The 15,553-nt window shown below is 39.7% G+C and overlaps 1 protein-coding gene across 1 annotated transcript in view; it reads right to left on the bottom strand.

Moving 5' to 3' along the window:
- Window positions 1–15,553, bottom strand: part of DHX36 (DEAH-box helicase 36) — a 41,663-nt gene that overhangs the window by 18,290 nt on the left and 7,820 nt on the right. Inside the window, exons 4-10 of the mRNA XM_072618678.1 lie at window positions 9,743–9,781; window positions 8,323–8,493; window positions 4,747–4,826; window positions 3,685–3,759; window positions 3,359–3,525; window positions 1,490–1,571; window positions 169–309 (exon numbers count right to left, since the gene is read on the bottom strand). Coding sequence (XP_072474779.1) covers window positions 169–309; window positions 1,490–1,571; window positions 3,359–3,525; window positions 3,685–3,759; window positions 4,747–4,826; window positions 8,323–8,493; window positions 9,743–9,781 — 755 coding nt within the window. The remainder of the gene's footprint in view (window positions 1–168; window positions 310–1,489; window positions 1,572–3,358; window positions 3,526–3,684; window positions 3,760–4,746; window positions 4,827–8,322; window positions 8,494–9,742; window positions 9,782–15,553) is intronic.

Raw genomic sequence — 15,553 nt, 5'->3', positions numbered from 1 at the left:
TATTTCCCTCAGGACATCAATCACTTTTACAGCTTCACATTTGGGATTGAAGAGAGCCAGTGCTCCCAACTACTGCAAGGACTTAGGGTCCAGATAGCTCTGCCCAGTGACAGGGGCGGAAAAACACCCCTCAGAGATTCAGTAAAATGACCAAGAAGGAAAACTCACCTTCCTCGCAGCTGCCTTACATAGTCTGGCCACCGTTCTTTATAAATTGCTTCCTTTTCTTCTTTTTCTGGTCTATTTACATGACCTTGCATAAAACCCCTCTTAAACTGGGGTTTGCGATCTGAATTTTCCGGTGTATACCTAAAATGTAAACAAGAAATCTTAAATATTCAGAATTCAAAATATTCCTTTCTGATATGCTCCATGAGTGATCTTACTTTGAAGGAGAGTTAGTAACTTATGGCAGAGAAATGATCCTGGGCCATGGAAGTCCACACCAAAAGAGGACAAGCTCTGATTGGTTCTACAAGCTAAAAATTAAAAATCAATTAGATGGGTTCAAATCCTACACTCCAGGCAATTAATATGTGAGGTGACCCTGGACACAAGCAATTTAATTTCTCTTGGCTTCATTTTTCTCATCTATAAAAGGAAGGGGCCTGGATTCAATGGTCCTTTTTCTAGGTCTCAATCTATTGGTATTGACTGGTATATCAGATAACTGGCCCCAAGTAATTACCAAAAGATCAGCCAATGAACAAGCATGTAATCAACATCTGTGAAGGTAGTATACACACTGGCAAAACCACAGAGCTTTGAAAAGCTGAATTTAAAGAAGCAGCATAAAAACTCTAAGGTTTATATTCAGGATTTCAAGGTTCACATACAGAATAGCAGAAGACACATAATTACACAAAGCTACTGAAAATTCATTATTATAATTTTTGTTGAATGTCCAAAAAAATAAAAACAAACCATCATTTCCAAGCTCCCAAAATACAAATTTTACATACAAACATCTAATATGCTCATTAGACACATTCTTATAAGGTCCCTCAAGAGCTCAAAAGTAGCTTTCATAAAGAAAAAGTATTCCATTTAAAGCAAGCATCCTTCCCAGATGAAAAATTAAGTATTTAGTATAGACAGAGATGGCACCCCCCCCCCCATCCAATATTAACAACATAAGAGTGTTAATATAGTCTTTTATAAAACATCTGGTATTGTTTCCTGTAGCATCACATTAAGACTCCACTCCCTGACTCTGACAGCTGTAAAGGAGGCAGAAAACAAGGGGAATTCCCTTTCTTTGGTTGGCAGGAGCAGAATCCAGGACACAATTCTCTGTCTGTCACCTGCTGATCTTTTCAAATAATACCCCTCACAAGTCTCCTGTCACCTCTACTAACAGCACCGGTTATTTAATGGGAAGTTAAGTGTTTTAGTTTGCAACTAAGAAGCTGGTCTAAAAAGAATGATCTTTATTTTAAGCAGTAAATCTGCTGCTACTTGGATCTCTTTCTTCTTGAAATCTACTCACCTTATCTTTTCAATCACATCTTCTAAAAGATATTCAGTAACAGGGAAGGTAAAACCGGGTATGTGAATCATTGGACAATGATCTGTTAAAAAAAAATATGACAAAACACACATTGACCTTTTAAAAACCCACATTACAAATGGGGCACAAAAACAGATGAAAGGATCTTCATTCTTTTCTTATGCCCCAAGGCACATCTGATAGACTGAAAAAGAGCAGTAAATTTTGTATTTTAACAATAGTTATCACTTATTTAGATCTTACTATGTGCCAGGCACTGGGCTAAGTGCTTTACAAATTGCATTTCACTAGAAATTTCCTCACAACAGCCCTGGGAAGGAGTTGCTGCCATTATCCTAATTTTATAATTAAAGGAAATAAGGCAAACAGAAGTGAAATGACTTGCCCAAGATCACATAGCTATTAAGTGCCTGAGGCTGGATTTGAACTCTGATCTTCCTGACTCCAGGCCCAGGGCTCTGTGAACTATGGCACCACTTAGCTGCCTTTAAGAAGATATATTTCACCCCAATTAACTCAATATCACTTTTCTACTTCTAGAATGAAATAACCTTCATTGCAGTCCTCCAAATCTTCCTGAAGTATGAGAAGGTCAAAAATTTAGCATCTGGTTAGGCATTAGATCAAACACTGCAAAATCCTATTAAGGTCTTATCATGTCACCTTATGTAAAATAAAAGACTGGGAAAACAACTAACAAGACATCAAGTCCAGGAGCTGCTAGCTGTTTCCAATCAGGAGTCTTCATGTGTGAGTGTTAAATGCTATTCTCTTTCACTACTGACAAAAGAGACATTAAGTTCAATGCTTTGTTTAGCGAAGAAGAACTCTTGTCTGCATGATGCCTCTTGCTCCTGAGCACATCCCAAACCTGGCCAGTGATATGGAAGAACCAGCACAAGCTCCAGCACTGGAAGAATAAATGAAACAAGTGCCTGGCCCCATGTGTGAGTGTTTCTGAACCCACTTATGGCACCTCAACTGGCCTGGACAGAGACAGGCAGAGATGCAGCACATTCTTAACTACCTACAGAACAAGGTTAAGATGACACACAATCCATTGCTCGTTTGGTCATTTATGAAATACTGGCTATGTGCCCAGTATTGTGCTTCAGGATACACACAAGCACAATTCCTGCTCCCAAAGCTAGTGCTGGGGCCTAGGCCAGAGGTGCCTCTCCTCTGAGCTTTCAGCTTTAGGAGGGCTTCCTCCATGATGCTCTCGGGTTGGTGACCCGATGGACCAGGCTGAAGGAGAAGCCCTCATCATGGCAGGCATGCATTTCAGAAAGTTCTTGAGTAAGTGTTCTTCTAAACTGAGGACTCACATTTGGCACTAAGAAACAGAACTAATCAAATACATATACATAACTATCTAAAGGGAGAAAGGACTGATGGGAAATTACTATTCCTTTGGAATGTCACAAAAATCCTTTCAAGGTGAGGTGATGAGAGCACATTGATAAAAATCAAATTCAGACAAGGGTTCAACGATCTAAAACCTTTTCCATTTCTCGTTCAAGATTCTGCTAGGAGTTTCTACATGTCCTTTTGATAGCAAATTTTGAAACTTTGTTTTCTAGGATGTTTAAATGAGAAAATACTTTTCTTTCTGCTTATATCCTCATACAAATTTCAACCTTGAAAAAGTAGCACATTTGGAAGTGACCCAGCTCAAAAAAAAAAAAAAAATCACACTCTTGCTGTCGTGTGTGTGTGTGTGTGTGTGTACAAAATAAAACACAATCAAATTCTTTGTTAGCAAAAAACTAGAAATTTCAGTATTGAAAATAGCCTTTAAACATCTTAAACCCTTCCACAGAAAGAAATTGGAAATATCACACCCACCAAAATATTCCGAAAACTTCTCAGCATTCAAAGTTGCACTCATCAGAATTACTTTCAGGTCAGGTCGAAAGTTTAGGAGATCTTTAATAACAGTCATTAAAACATCTGACTGCAGATTCCTTTCATGGATTTCATCAAGTACAATGTGACTAACACTGGATAATTGCCTAAAACAGAAGTGCAAAGTGTATAACTCATCTTCCACAGAACACTTTATAACAACAAAGGCACTGGAAATTAAGTGCAATAATTAGTACTACCCAATTCAATAATTAAGTCTTTGAGAAACAACAGTCACTACTCTGTCTGAAAAGAAATATACTTACGGATCTGACTGGAGCCACTGAAGGATGATTCCTGTTGTACAATACAAAATGGAACCTTGTTTCCTTGGCAACCGGCTGGGAATGGGAGAAAGGGGGATGCATTAGACATCTCCAATTGTCTCTCCAACCTGTACTAAGTACGTGATGACTAAACAACAGACTACAGAACTGTCAGATATTTCTATGGCAGAACTAACTCTCCAAATACAATTTTTGTCAGATATGAGAACTCTTTCAAGGAGACAAACAGATTATTTAAGGCTACATCCACACCTATCAACTACTTGAACTATTTTTACTAATTCTAGCTACATGAATTGTTCAAAACCAAAACAACCTTTTGCCTTTAGAAATGAAAAAATCTCCCTTATTCCTTCTCTATTAACCAAAGTGAACACAACCATTTTAAGGTCGAAATTCTTCCTAAGAAAAATGAAGCAATACATAAAAAAAATTATCATTGGTACATAGTTTATTAACTAAAGAACGTCAGTGGAAAAAGGTTCACTCTCAGGGTATACAAATGCACCTGGGCTAAGTGGCTGCATGATGATGAGTATCTCTTTTCCAAAAAGGTGCCAATACTCAGAGAAACATTTCATGTCAATTGAGCCCAATCTTGAAATGCAAAGTAATTTCAGAGTTTGGCACAAGGTCACCTGGGCTTTCACAATATCTGGAACTCCCAAATAGGAAAGGCCTAAAAAAGCACTTTAGGAACTGGATTATATGAGGGACAGTGTCAGACTGTAAAGGCAGCCTGCACTTTCTGGAAAAACAAGCTGTTTGGATCCAGTGTTGCTTCCAAGAATGGGAAAGGTTGCTCCTGGAAAGCAGGGGCTGCCACGGAAACATGAACTGGGTGAGGGACAGGGTATAGAATCACTGCTCAGGGATTGCTGAGGAAGCCCCAAAACCTCCTGAGGTTTGCTGGACAGTCGGGTTCAGCCTCCCAGTGTGCCTTCTCCCATCATCCCTTTCCTTCCCCCAACAGTATCTACTTGAAGGTGCTTTCACACCCTATGTGCTTAGGTCACAAGTACAGTCTTAAAGCCCCTTTACCTCTGGAGGCGGATCTGGTACCCAGTACTGTGGCCACTGCCACACGGTTCAGCTCTCTCTGAGGCCACTCTCTCTGCAACCTTAAATCCAAACATAAATGTCAGTGACACACAGTGACCTGCAGAGGGATGTCAAAGAGGATTTGGAACTTGGTGAAAAAATACACATATTTGAGTCAGACTTCCAGATAAAGCTGATTTTTAAAAAAAATTCTCAAAAATTCACAAAAGCTATCACCGACACTTCCCATTCCAAATCAATGTAGCTGATATCAACGGGCATTAATTTAGGGGGAATACAACCATCACAGACCAAAAAGTTCATTTTTATGAAAAATCTAAACTTGCCTATGATCTGATTTCTTAAGTTTGTAAAAAAAATTATCCCCCTCATCTACAAATCCAAGCTAAGTTGCTGAGATATTCCATGGGAAACCACAGAATATAGGGTTGATAAGTAACCCCAATCTAAAGCTGGTAACAAATATCAAGGTGAAAAACATATTTTTCTGGAGAAAAGGCTCTTGCGCATATCAAGTCATCATAATGGCTTCATGGATTTGATGAAGAATGAAACCCAAATTTCAATAGATATGCTACAATTTGGTTAAAATATATAAGTCTTTGTTGTGAATGGTGCTCTACTTTTAAAATTATAGATACACAAGCACATGTATATACATATATGTATAAAATGGTTGTGTGTGAAAGAAATAAAACTATAAAATCTAAGACTCATAATTCTGAGCTTTTTAAAAGAATACTGTGATATCTATATTTCAGTATAACCTGTTTCCTTTGTAATCCTATGGCTTTTATTTTACGGACTTAAAAACATAATTCCAAGGAGGGGACCAGAGGCTGTGCCACTAAGAAGTCCTACTTTCAAAGATGTGTCCTGCTCACAGGTGGAGATTGGTAGATGGTCAGCTTACCTCGCTGTGGAGCCAAAGAGGAGCTGGCTGTTGCCTCCAGAGTGATTAGTCTGAAGAAGAAAAGGTCTTCTCTTCTCCAGGGCTAACACAGCAGTCAGCCATAGGCCAGGAAGTGAGAGAAGGCAAGTAAAATCCTTGACTGCCCAAAGCTTGAAGAATGAGTTATTCTAGAAAGGCACATGGCCAGGCTAGTCAAGGATTTACCATTTTCAGCTGTCAATAATGATTTTTAAAAATTTTCAAAACAACTTAGTAAAAATGGATTATATATTTCCACACCTTCTGAAATTAAGTATCCCAGCCATAAGTTAGCTCTTTCTTGATGACTACTGGTAGTAACAGTGAATAGTAATAGATTTGAGAGATTTTGCCAGGGCCTACTGAAGAGGCAGGAATGTGTGTCCCTATGCAAAGTGGACCCCCACTGCTGTGATCTGAGAATTCTTTTATGTTCCTTTAATAGTTTTTCTGCCCCCTCTTCTAACTTTAAAATTTACATTCTTGTTGCTCTAATTTGTGTGCAAACCTCTCTTCTCTTGGGCACTAGATACCCAAGTTGGATATGACTAATAATCGGGTCTAGAGGTTTCAACTTGGTTCCTCATTCTTAGCTGTGTTGTGAATTTGTGAAATTAGCACATGGCCAAGTAAAATAATTATACACATTATACAAGAAAGGCTTGATTGCACCCTGATGTTAGTATCAGTGGGAAAAAGGAAGGTGCTAAGATGCTCCAACAGGAGAGAAGTAGTTGGGGTTGAGAACTTCAAAGCCACTGGCTGGGCAAGTTTCTGAGAAAGGGCACCTAAGACATACATGGGCAATCGACCTCCTTTCCCCCCTTTCACTACTCCACATGTCATTGATTTGGTCAAAAAGGCCTGAATGCCATCTTGGCCATGGTATGGAAGAAGACTGCAAATGCAAGAGCTTGTTTTTTGCTGTTTTCACCTGCATACATCTAATTATATTAATAAGAAGAAAGGATTAGTTTCTCATCATTTTGCTTCTATACTTATTTCCAAACATGTAGTATAATGTTGCCAGTTTTTGCTACAAATACTCCTTAGAATGGATTGTCCCCAAGTTAAATACAGCAGATAGGTTTGGCATGAGAGGGCATACTGTAATGTGGGCTTTGCTCCTCATTAGCTGCATGACCTCACATATGTCAATTAACATCTCTAGTTCCTTGCTCTGTAATCAGATCATTAGATGGACAAGAGGGCCTCTGGTTCTTTTCAACAAAAAAATGCTACAAGTCCAGAATCAGTTATGTAAACATCATTAAGCAAAAACACAGAACTATAAACTAAAGAAAAAAATCCTAGAGTCTTAAAAAAAGGCATAATTATACATACACACTGATAATATAAGATATCCTTTCAAGCTCTCCATTCTGTAATCCTGTAAGTAGGTCCCAATGTAGTACCAAAAGTATTTACGGTCATTAAAAAAAAAATGCAACCCAACTATAAGTATGTTGACCTAAAATGAAGAGTAATAATAGATATATCAAGCACTCAATTAATGATATCAATGTCAGCATGCTCTCATGCTCTTGGAAAATGGCTTTGAAAAGAAGCTTTTAAAAAGAGATTTCTTCATTAGTTTGAAAAGATTTTTTTTTTTCCAAAAGCACTAAAAATTATTCTACTGATCTCTGAGATATCTTCAACTGTCTGAAGGGCTACCATGGGGACAAGGGTTTAGACACTGGACAGGACGGGATGGGACGGGACGGGGGGTGGGGTGGGGTTGGGGGGCACCAGCAGCAACAAAGAGGCCAACACAGGCTCAATGTCAAAAGGGAATGACTACACCATCCGAGGAGGGAAGCAGGGCCCTTCTCCCTGGAGGCTTCCAGGAGAGGGCAGATGAGTATTTGTATGGTGTACTACAGGACAAATGCTTTTTTAGGTACGGGCTGGATCAGACAGCTGCTGAGCACACATCCAAGTGTGAAACCCTGGAATTCCAAGCTCTGCTACTCCTGCATCACCTTTCTCGCAGCTAGATGGTGTGCTCGTGAGTCAACTACAAAAAGAGTACGTGAGCAATGTCAACTGAACGCAGCACCAGCAAAAGGCAGAGGCTGCTTGGAATTTATTATTAATTTCATAAAATGTGTTGTAATAGACACATCACAAATTTAATAATATATAACCCATTATTTGTTTATAAATAAAAGATTTATCTTTTATTCAAAAATGTTAAAGCAGAGGTGTTTTTTTTTGTGGTCTTTATATAAGTTCAGTTTTCACCACCAAATGCCTAGTACCTGCTTTTTTTTTGTGGCAACAAAATGAAGGATAAAGGTCAAATTCTTAGCAAGCTCCCTGGGGTGTGGGGCTGGTGGGAGGGCTCCAGACCTATGACTTCAATCCTAGACTTCTGAGAATTAGTGCCTGTTCCCTTCTGGTCTCAGGGACTTAGCCAAGGCACTGAGAAGTTGAGTGCCTTGCCAGGGTCACTTACACGGAGGTCACTCTGACTCTGAGGCGGCTCTCTACCTGCTACAGCACACAGTCTCTTCCAAAATCACCTTCACCTCATCATCAGTTAGTGTTTTAGGAGACTTTTTCATAAGGAGAACAGAAGGATCTTTCTCTAAGATATTTAAAAATGGGTCATTACTTACCGAAATTGCACTGATTCTTCTGGGTTGTGTGCACACTATCCGGCAGGCAGAGCCTTTTCCTCTTTCAATGTAATCATCTAGTATGAACTGAGTAACTTGGGTGGTTTTCCCACAACCAGTCTCGCCACTTATGACAGTAACCTGATTGTTATTTATCAAATTTACCAATTCCTATTTGAAACAGAGGTAGGGAAAAAGAGAAAACAGTAAATACAGTCCATCACTCTATGAGGGAGAGCACAATTCAGCAGCTAAAACGTCACTGTTGGCTGAAGCTAATGTTTAAGTTCAGAAGAACCATTAGTACAGAAAGAGAGAGAACTGCTTCCATTCTCTAAAGATGATTTCTCCACACAGGCAGGCACAAAGATCAGGGAGCCTGCTAGAAAATGGGGCACTTCCTCTACTCCCTAGGGTCTAGGAGAATGTCTCCAAGGCCCAGGACACTTCCTAAGAGCTGGACAGAGCTGTCCTCTGCGGAGCTCCTGTCTATTAACTTCACTGACATCCTGCTCATCTTACACCCAGAGCAGCCGCACATGGTAAGGATTTGTGTGTTGGTGCTCTCTAAACGCTCTCTGATGTCCTGTCCCTGAGATTCCACTCCAAGTGATAGTAATTTGTCAGTATTTCAAAACATTTGTGAAGGAAAAAACTGATGATGGAGGGATGGGTGCACTGTTTTTCTAAATGTCTAACTCTTTCAATATTCATGTCAAAGGGAAAATGTTCTGACACATCATGTTTTCCAGATAATACTGTGTTTTCTTGTTTTCAAGTGCTAACTGCCCTACTTCTTTAATGGGTTCTGAGCTGTGCCTATGCTCCACCTTCATCTCAACTGTCTTCAAATGAAAGTTCATATTCTTTGTTCAAAATCAACCTATCAAGTGCCACTTGTAATGCTGGAAACCAGTGTACCTACCTCAATGATCTGAAACACTATGATGAAATCGATCAGTTTGATACTGACATGAAACACGGGTAACACTTTTTGTATACAACGCCAAATAACAGTAAATGTTCTGATTTGTGTTTTGAAATAAGTGTAGTTCAAATTGGAGAGAGAGAAGCAGACTCAATATTACTGATCTGGAATTCTCCAGAAATTAATTATAGTTCATAGTTAATTGTTGAGCTCTAATATAAGTAAGCAATCATTTAAAATGGAATATTTTGTTATTTTTTATAACAATGTCAGTTGTTAAACCTCAATGTTTGGGATAAAACAAGAATTATACATAGACCAATGCAAATTCAACAGCTATATTTGGAGTTAAACTATTTTAACAAATAAATTTATTTAATGAAAAATTTCCCTAGAAATCTTATTTTAAAAAGTCTCCAATCTTATGTCAATTTTTGTTGATCATTCTTTTTAAAAGACTTTTGTAAATTAAATGAGTAGTAAATAATTTACCTTTTGCATTCCATATGAGGGCAGATTCTCCCGGAAATGCTGAAACGAGAAAAGAACAAATGTAGGTTAAAAAAACACAACCAAAGCAACCTAAGTATAGCATGAAAAAAGCAAGCTGGAATATGCAGGAAAATTTAAGAACAGTGCTTAAAGTCTCACAAAGTAACACTTAATGAAAGAAGCAGCCTCATTAACACAAACAATAATCAACACCAATAGAGACTAGTATGACAAAAATGTGGACAGCTCTTTGGGGTTAATGGTATTTAACCTATCTTCAAGATCATCCCCCCAGTTCCCAGTTTTTATTCCACTCCTATATACACTGAGGTACAAGGGAAAAAACCCTGGAATCTGAAGGCAGAGGATCTGTAGCTGGGAATCTTCAATCTGCCTTGGTGAAGGCCCTTAATCTCTCTGGGCCTATTTCCTTATCTGTTAAATGAGGCAGTTGGATTGGAAGAGCTTTAAGGCCCTCTCCAGATCAAAACTGACGATCCGTAACATTTTATATTTAATTATCTTCCATTTTCCTTAATTACTCTGTCATCTAGTTCTAATTCTGAGAAGTATTTTAGGATGTGGTTTATGACCAAAATCCTCACGCTACGGTTTGCATATAAATAATAATACCATGGTTAGATTTTCCAAAAGCACAAATATGTGCATATGTACACACATATTCATTTTTTAAGTTACTTTAAAAAATTCCAATTATAAACAGCTGACAATTATACATATATATACATGTTATAGTTATAACTACATATATCCTAACTATATCTATGTAGTTTAAAATACAGCTACATATGGATGTATGTCTGCATGCACATATGCAGAGATTCTGTCTAATTAGAGCATTAGTTGCAGGCCCCACCCTAACAATTACTAATTATAAGACTTTGGGCAAAGCCTGTACCTCTCTGGGCCTCAGTTTCCTCATCTGTAAAAGGAATAAACCAGATGACCTCTAAGGGTCTTTCCATCTAACATTCTGTGATCTGATGAATTTTGTTATTTTTGTTCATAGGACAAAACAAGAACCAATCGCTTTCATGTTGTTTCCTCACATTTTGAATATTTTTTCAAAGCTATGCTTCTCATTAACAACGATGGCTTCAGAATAGTCAAACGGAGTTATCTTCCCTTGGAAGCCCTGAGGTGACAGGGTATTTTTGCCACCAGTGCCTGAAGCAGATAAAGGATCTGTGAATGGCTCTCTGAATTTCTGAGTCATGACTTGAAATAAAAGAGTCAAAGATTCCTAACTAGAGATGGAGTACCCCTAATAAGCGCTGCTATGAATACATCTGTCTTGTAAGAACTGATTCAAGACAGCTTTAACCTGAAAAGTGAAAGGGGAGGGACGGCCAATTCATTGTTTACACATCACAATAAATAGTCAATATTGTAAGGAACAGCTGCCAAGTAGGCACAACCATCTTGGCCCACTGAGCCTTTTATGAGATACAAAATCTAAGACAGGAGTAAATAACCCTACCCTCACTTCCCATCCCCCAACCCCTCCCCCTCCCCCAGCCCTGGCCTCAGAGCTCTATAAATAAATACACCAAGTTTCGATAACAAATAAGATAAACTAGAGATCCTAATGCAATCACACAAATTTAACTTCATGGGAATCAATGAGATTTGGGAGGATAAAAGCTGTGCCTTAATGACTCCAGAGAGACTTTTTTTCCAAAGAAACAGATAATGTAAAATGGGGGAGAGAGCACTATATACATGTAATTGTGTGAAAAAATATGGCAGCCAACAGAGAAGACCATGGCAGAAAGCAGGCATGTGAATATCAATGGCTCAATAAAGGGAGTGAAGAGGTAAGGAATGGCACTGCAAGTGCTAAGGACCTGCCTTCCATCAGCTCTTCTGAAGCTCTCTCTGCCCAAAGGAGAGCAAGACCATGATTTCTCACTTGGGAATTTCACTCTTCAAAAGGAGGAGGACTCAACAAAGGAATTTCTATACTGGACCCTAATCTCAAGAACAAGAAGAAACATCTACTGGAGGAAAAATAAATGACAGGAGCCTTGGGAAAGACTGTATACTTCATCTTGGAATTTCTAACAAGGAAGGAAAGGGAAACTAAGAATAGTCTGACATACACCTCAGATTTTGTGAAAACATTACAAAGAGTCCAGAAGAAAAGATGCATGAGAAGCTACAGGCTAACTCTAAATCAGTCCAGGAAAAACAGAATGAAATTCATGATCGAAAGAAAAACAATTTTGTAGAGAAAAAAAATAAGAAGCTGTCCAGAGAAACCAAGGAGAACTCACAAGATGATCCAACTTCGATAGTTAAAGAAGACATGTAAAAGAGTCAAGCATAAGCAACAGAAGATGAATATGAAAACATGGCATTATTCTGTAAGAACAGTGTCAGGACTTCTTGAGTTACAAATAAAATTGGGCCATTTTTAAAAACCTGACTGGGGCAGAACTAAAGGAGGGAAGGGAGATGATGAGGCCTGTGATGATAGCAAACAGCAGAGAAAAGATAGAGCTGCTCAACTGAGTTCTCTGCCAAAAAGAATGATTTGGGGAGAGAAATGACAGAATATCAATAAGAAGGCAGTATACCTAGCAACCCTTGATGAGCTTAAGTCAGCTGGTCCAGATGAACTGCCTCCAGGGGTCCTGGAAAACCAGATGACAGCTGATCAATTGACCATGGTCTCTGAAAGACGGTGGAAAATGGCAGGGGTGCAGTAAGATCATAAAGGCAAATGCCATCTCAGTCGTCCAAAAAAGAGGGGAGAAGAGGAAGAATGGAGCCTGCAAATCTGCTAATTCTAAGGTAGTGAGTCAAGTTTCTGTTACTGGCAAAATGCTAGGATATGTTCTATCAAACGGAGAGTTAGCAAATGTTTAAAAAAGAAGAAATTATAAGAGCCAGTTTCACCACAAACTGATCACACAAGACTCACCTATTTTCTTTTTTTGAGTTTCTAGACAGGTAAATCCAAGGAAAGCTGTGAATGGTTTTATCTATATTTCAGCAGAAGAACATGACAAATTTTCATGTTTTTCTTTTGGGAAAGATGGAAATATATGGGCTAGATAATGGTTCAATTAGGTGTATTTGAAAGCAATGTGGTAAAATGGTAATTTTATTTAGTGGCTCTGGAAACAAGAAGACCCGGGTTCAAATACTACTTCAGATGCTTAATACCTGTGTCTACTTGCTGAAGTCGCACTGTCCACTGTGAGCCTCAGTATCATCCTCTCTAAAAAGGAATAAAGAGGTTAGGATCTCTCCTAGCTCTAGAACTAGGACCCTCTCGTTCTGGATGAATGGCCAGCTCTACAGAGTTCATGATTCAGCATCAGCAGAAAAGGAGATCTACAGCAGTGCTTCAGGACTGAGGTGTGCTTGGCCTGGGCTATTTCAGATTTTTTTAAATGATGTGGATCCTGGGAGAGATGGAATCCCTAACAACTGAGTATATGACAAAGCTGGGAGGGACGCTAACATACACACTGGGTGGAGAAGTCAGGATCCATAAATGAAAATCACTGCAAGCTTTGATAACAGTGAGAAGAACCAGAACAAGAAAAAACAAAGTGGTATGTCTGGTTTTAAAAATCTATTTCACAAGTACAAGATGGGTAAGGCCTTAGTAGATAGCCGTTTTTCTGGAAAAAAGTCTGGAGATTTTAGTGACTGGCAAAAGGCAAGAGTGAAATATGACAGTGGCATTTCCTCTGGCTGTACCCAGTGCCTGCAACACTCCCCCTCCTCATCTCAGTCCCAGCTCCAAAAGAAAGCCTTCCCCATCCTCTCTTGATGACAATGTCTTCTCCTTAATCACTTCTTATTTATCTAGGACAGATAGTTTACTTTTGTCCCCCCGAAGTGGATTATAAGTCACTCCAAAGGCAGGGCCAATCTTTGATCTTTCTATCTCCAGTGCCTGATCTATGGCAGATGCTCAGGAAGTGCTTAGTGTATGTTTGTCCTTCGTTTCTGAAGAAGACCATGCCATCAGAGAAATAATGACATGATTTGCACTTGCACTTGAGTGAGGGAGGGCTGCGCAGGTCCACCAGCCTCACTTCTCCTCCAGAGACATTTGAATCCAGTGACCAGATATTCATCAGGATGACTGGAGATGACCCAGGATGAGGCAACTGGCGTTAAGTGACTTGCCCAAGGTCACACAGCTAGTGAGTGTCAAATGTCTGAGGTGAGATTTGAACTCAGGTCCTCCTAACTCCTGCACTGGTGCTCTATCCACTGCACTCCCTAGCTGCCCCAGTGCTTACTGAATGACTTCATCAAGGCCCCAGCCTTCATACTGAGAGTCACAGTGCCCAGGAATAAGCTCACTGTTCTCACCATAGCTGGAGGAGGACAGGCAGTTCTCAGTGCACAATTTTGAGGTCACTGATAAACTGAAGAATGTTCAAGGCAGATCAGTCAGTACAGGGAGAGGTCATATCATGCCTTACAATGATTGGCTAGAAAAAAGAGGAATGTGTATCCTGGATGAGGGAAGACTGGAGGGGGAAGATAACAGCTGTTTCCAAGGATAAAAAGGGAGAGCTCTCTGGGGGTGAGACTTGGTTCTGCTTGGTCTTAAGGACAAAACTAACGATGAGGGTTGCAAGGTGCAAATTGATAATTCAGACTTAATGAAAGGAAAATTTTCACAACAACTAGAGCTATTCAAAAGAGGAAGGACTGGTTAAGAAGTCAGGAAGGCCCTTTCCTTCACTGGCTAAGTCAGTTCTTGCTTAGATATTGGTTGGTCTAGTTAATTTCTGAGGCTCCCATAAGTCAAGATTCTGTGACATTTAAACCTAACATTAAATGTACATGTGGTTCAAATGACTAAGGGCCAACAGCTTTGTCCAGCCTGTATAAGACTTTACTTTGATCTGAGCTGTGGTTGCTACACATGAGCATCCTCAGTTAAGAATTAACTTGAGGTAGACAGTTCAACAAGCCAGAGTACCTTTTCTCAGGGAAGAGCCTTTCTAGAAGGCTCCCCGAGATGGGTCCATTAATGCATTAATGGCAGAATGACTTTCTACCACCACTATAAAAGGATTTAAACAGAGGGGGAGGGGATTTCTCTTCTAAATACCAGGACCCTTTTTATTTGGTTTTATCACCATTCTCTTCCATTCTCCAGCTCAGGAATGCTCTGTCTGCTCTTTCTCAAACCCAAGGCCCATTTCTATGCCTTGATCCCCTGACGTAATGTTCTGGTTAGTTCTCTGTCCCTGCACCTTTGACGCATCATGGCCAGCGCCACTAAATTCTACCTGTCTTTCTAAGCTGTGCTTGTAAAGTTAGCACCAAGCCAAATGAGGATCAGACTTTCTGCACTGGTTCTAGTAAATGGGTTCTTGCCTTCTTTCCCTAGGACTGACGTGACACCATGTATCTTGGTTGTCTTCCCTCTTTTGTGCTCAAGTCCCTGCCTTGGTTACCAGTTTACTTCCTCCAGGACAGGGATGCTGTGCCTTTTACCCATAGTCCCCAAGGCAGAGGACTTGACTACTTCTGGTCATTGTAAAGAGTCCTAGATTTGAAGTCAGAACAACTGAGGTCAAATATAAACACCACCATCTACCAATTGGGGCAAATCACTTCTCTCTGAATCAGTTTCCTCACTGGTAAACTAAGGGGTTGGACTAGATGGCCAGCAAGGTCCTTTCTGGGTCTAAATCAATCATTTTAGAGGCCCAAATGCTTAACACCCAAAGTGTAGATCCACTGCCAATGCTTCCTGTCTGTTCTATGGGTCTTAATGGTATCTAAGTACTGGCTGCCTCTTGGTCT

The sequence above is a fragment of the Notamacropus eugenii genome, chromosome 6, assembly GCF_028372415.1.
Source record: "Notamacropus eugenii isolate mMacEug1 chromosome 6, mMacEug1.pri_v2, whole genome shotgun sequence".
Taxonomy (NCBI): Eukaryota; Metazoa; Chordata; class Mammalia; order Diprotodontia; family Macropodidae; genus Notamacropus; species Notamacropus eugenii.
This window is presented reverse-complemented; position numbering and strand designations above follow the sequence as displayed.